General features: G+C 36.7%; 1 protein-coding gene across 5 annotated transcripts in view; it reads right to left on the minus strand.

The window, feature by feature from the left end:
* Positions 1 to 537: 537 nt before the first annotated feature.
* Positions 538 to 13,799, minus strand: part of Trip4 (thyroid hormone receptor interactor 4) — a 71,329-nt gene continuing 58,067 nt past the window's right edge. For all 5 annotated transcript variants that reach the window (XR_009225132.1, XM_046426603.2, XM_046426601.2 and 2 more), the window contains 2 exons: positions 9,756 to 9,858; positions 538 to 2,342 (listed from right to left, as the gene is read on the minus strand). Coding sequence is in view for 4 of the 5 variants with exons in the window: in XM_046426603.2 (XP_046282559.1) it covers positions 2,275 to 2,342; positions 9,756 to 9,858 (171 nt within the window). In the remaining variant the exon portion in view is untranslated. The remainder of the gene's footprint in view (positions 2,343 to 9,755; positions 9,859 to 13,799) is intronic.

The following is a 13,799-nucleotide window of genomic DNA, read 5'->3' on the forward strand; positions in this document are numbered from 1 at the left end:
TTGTGTCCATCTACAACTAAAAAAAAAAAAAAAAAAAAGGCAGACAAGCCAGGTGCAATGGTGCACACCTGTAATCCCAGGAAATCTGGATACCGAAGGAGGAGGATTCATAAATCTGAGGCCAGCTTCAACAAGTTAGCAGTTGCTGACCTGACTTAAAATAAAAAAATAGCCAGACCCAGTGGCGCACGCCTGTAATCCCAGTGACTCAGGAGGCTGAGACAGGAGGATTGTCAGTTCAAAGTTAGCCTCAGCAAAAAGCCAAGGCGCTATGCAACTCAGTAAGACCCTGTCTCTAAATAAAATAGAAAAAAGGGCTGGGGATGTGGCTCTGTGGTCCAATGCCCCTGAATTCAATCCCTGGTACTACTACTACTACTACTACTAATAAATAAATAAATAAATATGTTAAAAAAAAAAAAAAAGGACTGGGGATGTAGCTCAATGGTAAAGCACCCTTGGGTTCAATTTCCAGCGCACACACACACACACACACAAAAGCAAGAAAGCAAGCCAGACAACTTCAACAATACAGAATTCAGGGTGGTAGTGCTTTATGCCTTCATTAATAGTAGGGTCTCCAGGAGACTAAAAAGACTTTTTTCCCAATAAAGAAGTGCCATTAGCTGTCCTTGCCACTTTCTCCAGAGGTTGAAAAGAAAAAAGAACACTGCATGTTTGCATCACCAGAATAGGAATCTGATGGGTTTTCCCTGGGAATCCAGAATGATCAGCCCCTATAGAACCAATGCTTATAGCAATGCAACAAGCAGGGTTCACAGTTGAGTGAACATCAATGTATAATGAGTGGAGGCATTTCAATGCAAATAAATACTGAATATGAAAGATTAAAGAAAGGGGAAATTAATCTTTTTATAATACAGAGTACTTTTTCCCTCTCCCTCACTCTCTCTTTTTTAAGTCATACATATAACTACTAGAGTGAGTTGAATTCCCAGTGCAGTGGTGGTGTTTTATAAAAAGCAGAACATACACAATTAAGACCATGGATTTCCTCACGATGCTAGCAATTGAGATTCTGATAACTCTTCAGAACAGACTTAGAAACAAAGTGCTTCACAAAGTAAGGCTAGATGGACTAGTAAAAAATCTCATTTCAAACCTGTTTCCTGTTTTTCTAAAGCTCATAGTTTGTGGATGGTTACAAATAGTTTGGGTTTCAGCATTTGAGAGTATTTGGATGTACTTACTGAAGAGATTTATTTTTTCAATTAGTTTTGAATTGCCCCATCCACATTATGCTTTTGCAATACCAACAAAATAAATCGGGCAGCTTTACAGTGCTTTAGTAGGTGGCTCTATCTATTCCCAATCTGATCCTTCCTTGACTTGACTTCTCGAACTAATGAACAAAGTGGAAGTGCTTCTTCAGGTTATTTCTTTTGCTCCCACCCCAAATATAAAAACTAGCAAGTAAACACGGCCAATAAGGGTAACTCAGCTTTTCACTTTTCAATTAAGGGATGTTGGAACCCGTATGGTGGTGTATGCCTGTTATCCCAGGTACTCAGGAAGCTGAGGCAGGAGGATTGCAAGTTCAAGGCCAGCCTCAGCAACTTAGCAAGACCCTTTCTCAAAATTAAGAAGTAAAAAGGGCTGGGGATGTAGCTCAGTGGAGTAAAGGACCTCTGATTTCAATCCCTAGTATTTAAATTTAAAAAAAAAATGTTTTTTGAGATGCTGAACTCCAGCAAAAAGCTTGTTCAAAATATTTTGTGTCATCAGAGGTTTGTATTATACTTAGGATTCCTTAAACATCCTACTACCCTATCAGACTTTCATTTTGAAAAGAAAAATTAAACCCAAGTAGTCCCTTAAAAAAAATTGCTAACCTGGGTTAAGAACTTTCTTAGCTACAAATATAAATCTCAGAAGAAAATGTAATCTCCAACTTGTACTTTGTCCTTTTGGTACTGGGGATCGAATCCAGGGCCTCACACATGTAAGGCAAGTCCTCTATCACTAAGCTACCCTCTCCCCAGCCCTACCATAATGACAAAAATGTCAAAGACCTAGAATTTTTTTAAATAAATTTTTATAAATAGTGTATTCAAAGATTTTGACCCACTACATAAAGTAAGAATCCCAATTCTTTAAGAAAAATATACAGATTTCATTAAGAGTTTAAATTCTGAGAGATTCAAGCCTGACACCAAGTCTTTAGATTTCTACTGCTTCAATTCCAAAGGATCAGTGGATAGCAAATTTAGTACACAAAACTCCACTATGCTGTATAGTTCCTTTTTTCCTGGGTCAGACAGCTTTATTCTGCTTCATTAACCCCTTCTTTGCTCCTTGATGGATCTTGGAATCCAGTTTCCCTGTAAGGAAGAAAAAAAAGTCTCATTATTTATTTTTTTAAATTTGCAATGCAAATATTTCATGGCCTCCCAGGTCTTCTGGTTACTGTGTTCCTGTCACATTCAATTATCTTGCTTTAGGACTCAGATACTCCCAAACTTCAGAGTTTCATTTTGTAAGAATGAGAAAGCAGTGAGAACACTGTATATGGATGGATGGATATGGACTCATATGTATACATACACAAAGTATTATTTGTGCAAAGAATCTAATCTAAATCTAATTTTGTAGCTCCTAGAAAAGGCAAAGTTTTTAAGAATATTAACATGTAATAAAGAAAGGAAGGTATTTTACAGAGTGAGAAATCCATTCTGCTGACCTGTTAACTGGCTCAGCATAATGCATGAACCTTCTTTCACAGTGAGAAAATCAGTTCAACTCACCCCTTTGCTGTCTCAGACTTAATAGGGCGAGTGACCTGAAACAGTGGAATTGAATCCACATGAATGCTTTGCTGACAAAGGGCCCCTTTATCACCAGCTAAGAAGGGTAAAGGTCATAGGCCATAGGCCACATGACTCTTCTGTGTTAAACTTAGAAACAAGCAATTTTCGTGTCCCAGGTGATCCAAATGAGAGGAACTTTACTAATATGTTCTCTGAACTGTGATTCCGTGGATCTACCAGGATAGCATTTGGTTCAGTGGTAGCTGCCTTTGAATCATCCACGTCATAAAGAGAATCTTCAGAGTTCTTGTCTTTCTGGCCTGAGAAAAAAGCTTGCAATTTTTTTTTTCTCCCTCAAAAAGCCTCATCTAAGTCAAGAGAAGTTGATGCTAAAAATAGAAACATAATTCAGTTCAACTTTAGCTCTAAAAAATAAATAAAGAGGTGTGGGTATACAAGGGCACCCAGGTATACTTTGGGCCCACACCTATAACCAATGCCATTCATATGCTGTCATTTTCCTTTGTTGGGCAATTAGGTATAACTGAAAGAACACTGAACTAGTAGAAGACCAAGGTTCTAGCCCATTGTCTCTGGTATTAACTAGTTGTATGATCTGAAGCAAGTCATTCAGCCTCTGGATTTCAGTGGTCTCATCTGTCCAATTCAGAGAAGAATACATGCCCTGATGACCACACAAGGAGACTGAGAGAAAACCTCAGCCTAACAAATATCCATGTTTTCTTAAATCCCCTTCCTCCAGTCTTTTGGAATAACACCTGCTTTTGGAAATAACATTACATCTTCTTCTGGGCTTCCTCAGAAACTGTCACTCAATGAAACCCTGAAGGCCATCAACAATATTCACAATGCTGTTGATTTTAATTTGGTCTTTAGAGCATAGGGCATTCCCAGGGTTTTAGGAGTTTTTTCATCCCATAGACTGCCTGGCTGGAAACCTGAACATGTGCCAGCGATCTGGCAAAGAGCCCTACTACAAGGCAAGTTTGCCTTTGTATTCCTAACATTACCACAGTGACTGTCAAATGGTTGGTTTTCAATAAATGCCTTCATTAAATGATTAAAACAAAGAAGATAGATACTACAACTTTGTAACCCAAAGTAGCTGATATCAAATAAACTTTATACACTGTAAAAGGTGGTGGTACACAGAAGTAAGTATTGAGTCTCATTCAGTACTTTAGGACAAGCTAAGACAGAATTTAGAATTTCATCTGAGACTCCAGACATCCAGTTCTCAATTTTATTTGAGACTCTAACTGCATAACCTTGAGGATGTTCCATAGTGACTCTTGTCCTCAATTTTTTTCAACTCTAGAAGAAATTAGACTAGAGAGGGCTGGGGATGTGGCTCAAGCGGTAGCACGCTCGCCTGGCATGCGTGCGGCCCGGGTTCGATCCTCAGCACCACATACAAACAAAGATGTTATGTCCACTGAAAACTAAAAAAATAAAATAAATATTTAAAAAAAAAAAAAAAAAAAAAATTAGACTAGAGAGTACTGAAGGTCCCATCCAGCTCTATAATATTATGCCCTAAAATTGAAAGGTAAATTGGAAACTGGGCATGGTAGTACACATCTTTAACCCCAGCTACTAGTTTTTTTTTTTTTTTTTCTTCTTTCTTTCTTCCTGTTACTTGGGATTGAACCCAGGGGCATTTGACCACTAAGCCATAACCCCAGCCCTTTTTATTTTTTCATTTTAAATTGCAGAAGCTAATTTCAAATTTGTGATGCTCCTACTCAGCATCTGGAGTCTCTGGGATTATAGGTATGTGCTTCCATGCCTGCTAGTCCCAGTGATTCAGGAGGCTGAGGCAGGAGGATCAACAAGTTTGAAGTCAAGGCTGGGTAATTTAGCAAGACCCTTGCCTCAAAATGAAATTATAAAAAAGAGGGGAGGCTTGAAATGTAGTTCAGTGGTAGAGTGCTTGCCTAACATGTGCAAAGCCCTGGGTTTAATCGAACAAAAGAAAAAAAAAAGTGAATTGGAATAATTTGTTCCTGAGGCAACCTGATTTAAAAAAAAAAAAGTAGGAAAACTAAAACCAGAAGATTTAAGAAAAATACAACTTCTGAAAACCTGTTTACTCAAATATAAAATGAAAGGAGGAAAAAAATCTCTATAAACTCAGAATTGTTGAAATTATAGGTAACATTATGTGCTCTCTATATACAAGGCACTGTGCTAAGTATTTTACACATATTATGTAATTTAATCAAGTAACTAATTGTAATAATACAGTTGTCCCTCAGAATCTGTAGGGGATTTATTCCAGAACCCCAATGTATAACAAAATCCTCAGATGCTGAAGTCCCTTATATAAAATGGTGTTGTATTTACATATATCCTATGCATATCCTCCTGTATACTTTATTTATTTATTTATACATACCAAAGATTGAACCTAGAGTGCTTAACTAACCCCTGAGCCACATCCCCAGCCCTTTTTATTTTTGAGATAGAGTCTTGCTAAATTGCTTAAGGCCTCACTAAGTTGCTGAGGATAGCCTTGAACTTTTGATCCTCCTGCCTCAGCCTCCTGAGTTGCTGGGATTAAAGCTGTGTGCCATCACACCTGGCGAAAATTATTCGTAAATTCAGAATCCCCTGAAAAAGTAAGGGTGTTTATATTATTTATATGGAGGCTTTGGAGTTGTTTCTTAGTTATGGCCTGTTTCACCCTAGAGTCACCATATAATCCCATGCAAGTCTATAAATGTATTCTATTCCTCATATTAAAAAAAAAAGAGATAAAAATTTTCTTCACAAAGACTTACTGTATAAGAACATTCCAAACCTAAATTTCAGAAAACTCCTGTCTGATTGTGAAAGGCATCAACAGGGATCATGTCAGGTAAAATCAACAGTAAATGGTAGACAAACTAATCACTAGCTTTAATGATGATGTCATAAAATATAAGACTTATAGGAGGAAGGTGATCCAAGAGGAACAAGGATTTCCAGGCCTTTCCCAGGGACTGCAAAATTCCAGGGATTATAAAATTCTTCAATCACTTAGCCTATCTAATAAAACCATACATGGGCCAATAATTTGTGAATTCTTTTTTTAATCAAGGACATCTTTGTAAACTTAATACCTACCAGAGTGACTACCAATACCAGCAACTCTTGAGCCAACTATAGGCAATGAAGCAAGGGACTTGGGCTTCTTATGGGAAAAGGCATATCCTCAAATAATGGCTATTCTCAGATTAAAGGAACCCTGAGCTATGAGTTCTAATTGACTTGATCTTTCAAGACTTGGGATCTCGACAGTGAATCACAGTAATATACAATACATTCTCTTAGTAGGAGAGAGATAATGCTTAGTTCCTGTATTTACATTTAGTACCTAAAGCATCTCAGTGTTAAACCACATCCTCAATCACAATGCATAAAAGAATATCAAGTGCATGTGCAGCAGATGGGCAAGAAGTTACAAGAAAAAAAGTATTTGTCATCAATCCATATGACTTTCTAGGGATTTTTCACATGCTTTGAATAAAATAAAAGGCAGTATAGAATTTACATGAGTGTATATAACATGTAGTTAATGTAAAAAAAAAAAATTCCAGGCTGGGGATAGCTCAGTGGTAGCACACTTGCCTAGCATATAGAGGGCCCAAGTTCAATTCCCAGTACCACACATACAAAAAAATATTCCTTTATCTCTTTGAGTATTCAATCTATATACTCCACTATAATTAACGTTTTTTTGCATTTCCTAATTTAAGCAAACATGAAGCCAAATGATGTTATATTGCACACTACTCTTTTCTGAATTATTTCAATTTCAATGACACAAATTACTCCAAAGTCAAGAAAGTTCAAGTTTATATGTCCAAAAACATACATCAAATATACACCTTTGAGAAAGATATATACACATGCACACATATGCACACAAATACACAAAAAAAACATAACATGTTAAATGGGGAATATTCTAAAAATTTATTTGCAAGTCAAAAGTTTGAAATTTGAAATATATTTCTCATAGAACCAACTTATAAAGGGTGATGAGGTTTCTAAGCATCTTGCAAAGAAACATTTAACCACACTACTCTAAGTAGAGTATTAATATTATTAATACTATGAAATTTAATTATTTCATGTGGTACTGGGATTAAAATTTTTTCCAGCTCTAGAGAGGCACAGTGGCGTATACCTGTAATCCCAGCTACTAGAAGGCCAAGGCAGGAGGATCACATGTACAAGACTAGCCTTGGCAATTTATAAAAACTCTGTCTCAAAATAAAAAATAAAAATAAAAAGGTCTGGGGATGTAGCTCAGTGATAGAACATCCCTGTATTTAATTCCCAGTAGTGTAAAAACAAAAACAAAACACAACAACAAAATTTTCTAGCTCTAAACAACTGGAAGTTTCTCCCAGAGCCTAAAGGAAGGAAAAGGAGTTCCAGTAAAGAAGAAGGTTTTTAGAAATGGTAATGAGGAATGAAAGATAATGAAATAAGAAGTTAAAGGAAATAGAAAACTTCACACCAGACTAAATTCTCAGATTAGGCTGACTCTCAATAGAAATATTTTCTGAGATCCATATGGGCTAGCCAAACTTTTTTATTTTTTTTTACTTTTTGGAGACAGGGTTTCAATTGCTGAAGCTAGCCTCAAACTTGTAATCCTCCTGCATAAGTCTCCCAAGTCACTGGGATTATAGTCATGTGTCACTAAGCTCAGCTCTATTTCTTCCTTTTAGAAACATTTTCACTATTGTTTCTGACCAATGTTCTATTAACTAATAGAAACAGAATAACGTGAAAGACATAAGGTATCAAGACTTTCTCTTAAAAACATCACTCTCCTTCATCCCTTTCACCCCACAGGAGAAAAATGAAGGTCATATATGTGTTAAAGGTGGGTCTCTGAGTAGAAAAAGTACTAAAATAAAACATTTCAGAAAAATATCTAGACTCTACTTACACAGAATGTTTTTTTCACAGGGTCTTAAACAGTAGATGAAAACTAAGACAGGGAATAAAGCTGAGAAAGGGAACTGGGACTAAAGATCAAGTAATAGTTGTTTGAGAGAGAAGACCCATCTCCATTTCTCCTTCTTCCAACAGGACTGCCATCAGTACCTAAAGCAAGGTGAGGATGGAATGGGGGAGGAAGTTCTAGAACACCACAATAAAAAATAAGGGAATGTGAAAGAAGATTTCAGTTCTCAATACTAGAGAGGAAAAAAGAATTTCCAAGGTTACCTGGCCAATAACTGTAGTAACTGGAGTATAGTCTGAAGTAAATAATCTATGTAAGTCAAAGGCAACTTTGTTTAGAGTTTCTTATGTATAGGAATCTCAGGAAAATATGTCTTATCAATCATGAGAGTTCCTAAATTTTGCAGTGAACACTAAATTGATATTCCAAGCATTTCATCTTGTGATGAAAAACAATGCTAAAATATAGTCAGCTGGCCAATAGCATCAGTATCATCTGAAAGCAGGACCCAGGATCCTGTGTTTTTATAGTTTGGCTAGGTGATTTTTATTTTTTCATAGTTTGAGAAGTACTTATCTACAGAATAGATTTATAAAAAGGCAAGTTGTTACCCAAGGTATAGGAGGAGGTAAAGTTGTGCACAAGAGAAAACAAGCATGCCTCAGAACTGCCCAATTCATATAATGGGAAAACAGTGATATGGAAGCATGAAACAGTAACTGACGTGAGCAAATGGGAATTGTTGTTGATGATTTTCAATAGAAGTTAGCCAGAGAAGGAACCATTATATGTTTTTTGTGATTGATGTGAAATAGAAGAGGCTACTTCTAGAACTAGAGAGAGGAGAAGTGGGAGCTGATCAGTTCAAAGAAGAAAGTAAAGTCAACAAGCATTTCCTGAGAAGGCAATATGCAAAGGGTATTATAATTACAAAAACCTAAGAGCAAAAGTCATAGAAAATAAACCGAGATTTCAAAAAGAATGAAAAGCAAGAGGGCTCAGGCACAACTATAGGAACCAATAATAAAGGGAAATATGGGAAGTGGTGCCTCTAAAATAGACACTCATTGGACTGGGGGTGTAGCTCAGTGCTACAGCATTTGTCTAGTATGCACGAAGCCCTAGATTCAACCCCTAGCACCACAAAAAACAATAACAACAAAAACCCAAACAAATGAAAAACAACTTAAGGGCTGAAGGTGTGTAGTTCACTGGGAGAGTGTGCTTAGCATATTCAAGGCCCTAAGTTCAATCCCTATCACCAAAAAATTAAATTAAAAAAATACATATATAGCCAGGCACAATGACACACTCCTATCATCCCAATGACTCCAAAGGCTGGGGCAGTAGGATCACAAATTCGAGGTCACCCTCAGCAACTTAGCAAGACACGGTGACAATTAATTAATTAATAAGGATCTATGATGTAGCTCTGTGGTAAAGGGCCCCTAGGTTCAAAACCCAGTACCAAAGAAATAAAACAACACAAGGGCCTAGGGAATAGCTCAGTGGTAGAACATTGCCTAACATGTGACAAAACAAATAAAAAAACAGTTTTAAGATGTATGATATGTCAAAATACATTCTATTGTCATAACTAATAAAAACAGAAAATTTTAAAAAAAGATTTTAAGTTTTATTCTTGGAACAAATATTGAAGAACAATGGATAAATGACAATATTGTCACTAGTATTAGATCTCTACTTTCTCTGATGAGCATCACACAGTGGGGCAAAGCATTCTTTTGGGTAACAAATTGCATTTTAATGTAATGGGGTTCTAAATAGAAGTTTATGGTGATTTACTATCATGCCAATGATTGTGGATCAGGATACTTTGGGAAGGCTATATTGTAGTAAATCCAACAGTAAAGTTATTGATAAAATAATAATGTGAATCCTCCCATTAGGAATACCACAGAACAAATACTTTTAAAGTTAGACAAGTGAGATACAAAACAAAAAGGAAACAAATTAGACCATCAAAGATAGTGACTTACAGATTTTTGGATTTCCTTTAATAGGAAACTTCACAATCATTTCCTGGGGATTTTTGCAGATGAAAACAAATGGAGAATCAGATTCTTGACTGATGTCTGGAAACTGTGAATTATAAAAATAAAAAGTTCAAGCTATTTGGGATAAATTTAGAATTTTAAAGAGATCAAAGCATGTCCCAGATTTTACCTTGACATTCTGATGATAGTATTCCTCATTTTTTAGGTAAAGAGGATTATGCTCAACAAGCAAGAACAGAATTTCACCTTTCTGCAGTCTTTAGTACAGTTTTATATATTCTTGCCTGCCACCTCTGGCTTTCAATAGTGGGAACTGCTTCATAAACAAAGGATGCCTGACATCCTTCCAGGCAAATCAGAACTGACCATTCTTTTTAACACAAACAACTCAGAGTTGGGAGATTCACAGGTCTCTTTCAGAAATATTGGTTCAACCCAAGTGAAGCACTGGAAGACTTTAGAAAAACATTTGTGGAAATTCTGCCAGCAACAGTACACACAGCCCTTCTCTCACTAAAGTCAAGGAAGATGATTCATTCTGAAAGGTATGAACATGTAAAAGCTGTCTTAGGGTAAAAAGGTAACTGGCAGAACAATTCTGAAAATTTTTTTAAAAGTCTTTTTTGGATCTCTTATCACAAAACAAATTTGCCTGAATACTTAGAACTTTTATTCCTTCTACAAAGACAGGCACAGAACCTAAAAAGAAGACTATATTTAGTATACAATCACAATTTAAGGAACAATTAGGGGTTGGCAGAAAATGTTCTCTAGCAATGCCCAACTGATCTGGTGTTACATTAGTTCTTATCTTGGGATATCCTGTATTTAGCAAGATGGACAAATATGACTGATAGGCATCTGGGTCAGACTTAATTACCAGAGAAGCTGTTCTCCTAGTAACTACTAAAAAATATGAAATTAGCTTTCCTACTTGCGTAAGGTCCTGGGTTTGATCCAAAACATGGCCAAAAAAGACAAAAATAAGAAATTATTTTTCCACTCTTATTTTTCCAAAGATTTAAGACTCTAAAGTAGAAAAAGAGGTTTCAGCTAAAAAAAAAAAAAAAAAAAAGCAAGAAAATTCAAATTTATCTAGTGGAACCATAAACTTCTTTACTGATCACTCTGTCCGAAGTGATAAGTTGATACTGTACAGAAAACAGGTAATAGCAGCTTTTGTTTCTGACCATATACCATAGCTTTCAGTGTAGGACAGGTGTGGCATATCCTTCATAAGAAGTAATTGAAGGGGCTGGGGCTGTGGCTCAATGGCAGAGCACTTGCCTAGCATGTGTGAGGCACTGGGTTTGATCCTTAACACCATATACAAAAATAAGCAAATAAAATGAAAGCGTGCTGTCCATCTTCAACTACCAAAAAAAAAAAAAAAAAAAACCCACTTAATATTAAGTATCAACCACAAACATATTCACAAGCAACATCAAAATAGTCACAGTGGAAAAGACAGTAAAGATGGGAGGATGAATCCTCTTCTTCCCTTATCCCCTGGATCCTTAGAACTCAAAAAAAAAAGCAGGGACCAATTGTTACTGCTGGGTATTTAGAAGGAAGTAAGCTCCACATGCTGAGGTGCTTTGGCACAAGTAAGACCAGAGGCTATCATCAATACCTTTAAACCTAATTCTACAGAGAACAAAGCATCAATAGTCACAATTACCATCTCTTTAATTTTTCCCTTCTCTATAGCTTACAAAAAGGACAATGCTGCTAGGACTTCATAGCTCTGCTTTTCCAAAACAGCCAACCATTTCATCCATTCTCTCCCTTTTCTACCACACTTGTAACTCTTTCTTCCCTACTGGATTAATCCCAATAACACATAAATATTCTGTAATATTTACTATAAAACAAAAATGTCTCCCCAGATCCTACACTAGCTACTACCCCATTTTTCCCAGATCCCCTTTACAATAAAATTATCTGACCAGGCACAGTGGCCCATGCCTGCAATTTCAGGGACCTGGGAGTCTGAGGCAGGAGGATGCAAGTTTGAGGCCAGCCTGGCAACTTAGTAAGACCCTGTCTTAAATAAATACATAGGGCTGAGGGTGTAGCTTTGTGGTAGAGTGTTCCTGAGTTCAATCCCCAGTACCATAATAAATAAACAGACAATTAGACAATTAAAAAAAAAAAAAGGTGCCAGATGCAGTGGCGCATCCCTGTAATCCCAGCAGCTCAGGAGGCTAAAGAAGGCTGAAGCAGGTGGATTGAGTTCAAAGGCAGCCTTAGCAACTTAGTGAGGTCCTAAACAACTCAGCAAAACCCTGTCTCTAAGGGATTGCCCAGCATGCAAAAGCCCCTGGGTACAATTCCCATTAACACCCCATCTCTCATCACATACATACAAAAGAAAAGAAATAAAGAAAAGAAAATAATTCTGACGTATGTTAACAGAATAAGTAAATGTTGAATAGTAAGGAAAACTGGAAAATTGAGGGACAAGTATAATGATACTATGATAAACTCCTTGGACCAATCATGCCTTATAATGATGATAAACATTAAGATCTACTTTCCTAACTGAATCTCAAATCTAAGTTCCATGGGAATATCCCTTTTCTCACTCTACCACCAAACACAGGGCTTACAAGACACAGAAATGAGGAGCAAAGCAGCCTACAAACAATAAAGCAAGGCCTTCACACTTAAGGAAGAATCATTTTTCATTATTAAGGACACTAAGGCAAAGTCAAAGTACCTCCAAAAAAGCATAATAACTCCTAATGCCTGTGCATTAAGGACCACATTATATTCTAACAAGTCAGTGATAGTTGTAAGAAAGGGATCTTTGACCAAAGAGTGAAAAGACTAAAATTACTGACCCAGAGAAAGAGTAAGTTGAGAGAGGTGAAGAATGTGAATAAACATGATGTCACATTCAGTTCAGAGAGGATGCTAGATTAGGCATCAATGAAATGGAATAATACACAGTTTAAGGAATGTGGGTTTTACAATTAAGCAACCATCCATATTTAGTAAAAGACTCTTCTGACAGTTGCTGTTGTTCTTGTCTACAAAGACTTCTATCACCTGGCTTCCAGTCTGAGGTGGACCTACTCTTCCTTAATGCCTCATAAATTTCACAGCTATTTAACATAACAGGTAATTAACTACTAATCAGCCACTTTCTTCTCCTCTCCAGAGGGAAATTATTCACCAGTCATCTAGATAACATTTCTTTTGCCATTTTTATGAGGGGGGAAAAAAAAAAACTTTTTGGCAACCACTTCTGATTTAGAGCCAAATGGGCATTTTTACCCAACTCCGAAAGCTTCCATTTAGTTATTGTATTAATGTGATCAATAACTCCTAAACTATGTCATTCTTCACATTACGTCTCAGATGACCTATAAATCTTATACCTACCTTCAGAGTCGAAACAAAGAGTTAATAAAGAACTCATTGACAAAGCACATCTATATGCTGAAGGTTTTTTTGATTGAACTTCAAGGAACTAGATAGGACATGAAATCAGGCTCTGAAATCTAGTTAGCTAAAAACTGACTCCAAGAAGATTGAGGTGATAAAACTCAGAAAAAGAGAAGGAAATGAGTCTGATAAAAGGCCACAAACACAACAGAGCCAAAGAGGCATATCCTGAAAGCAACTGCATCCTTTTTTTGGGGGATGGGGTGGGATGGGCAGGGGGAGATGGTAAATTAGGAATTGAACTAAGGGTGTTCCAGTCCTTTTTATTTTGAGGCAGAGTCTCACTAGGTTCCTGAGTGTCTTGATAAACTGCTGAAGCTGGCCTCAAACTTGTAATCCTGCTGCCTCAGCCTCCAAAATGGCTGGGTTTACCCCTGGTAATTAATATCTGATAACTGCAGCCAGTTACATTAGATTTTTTGACCTTTCATCCTACATATTTGTTACTTTGTATTCTTTGCCCTACATCTTTGTATTTCCTCTCTGAAACCCCAATCCTAGTAACCAGTGTTTCATTCTTTATCTCTCTATATTTGACAACCCCCCACTTTTTTTTTTAAGATCTCACATATA

Source organism: Marmota monax, unplaced genomic scaffold, assembly GCF_021218885.2.
Source record: "Marmota monax isolate L192 unplaced genomic scaffold, Marmota_monax_Labrador192_F-V1.1 WCK01_AAM20220418_F8-fsc00078, whole genome shotgun sequence".
Classification (NCBI taxonomy): domain Eukaryota; kingdom Metazoa; phylum Chordata; class Mammalia; order Rodentia; family Sciuridae; genus Marmota; species Marmota monax.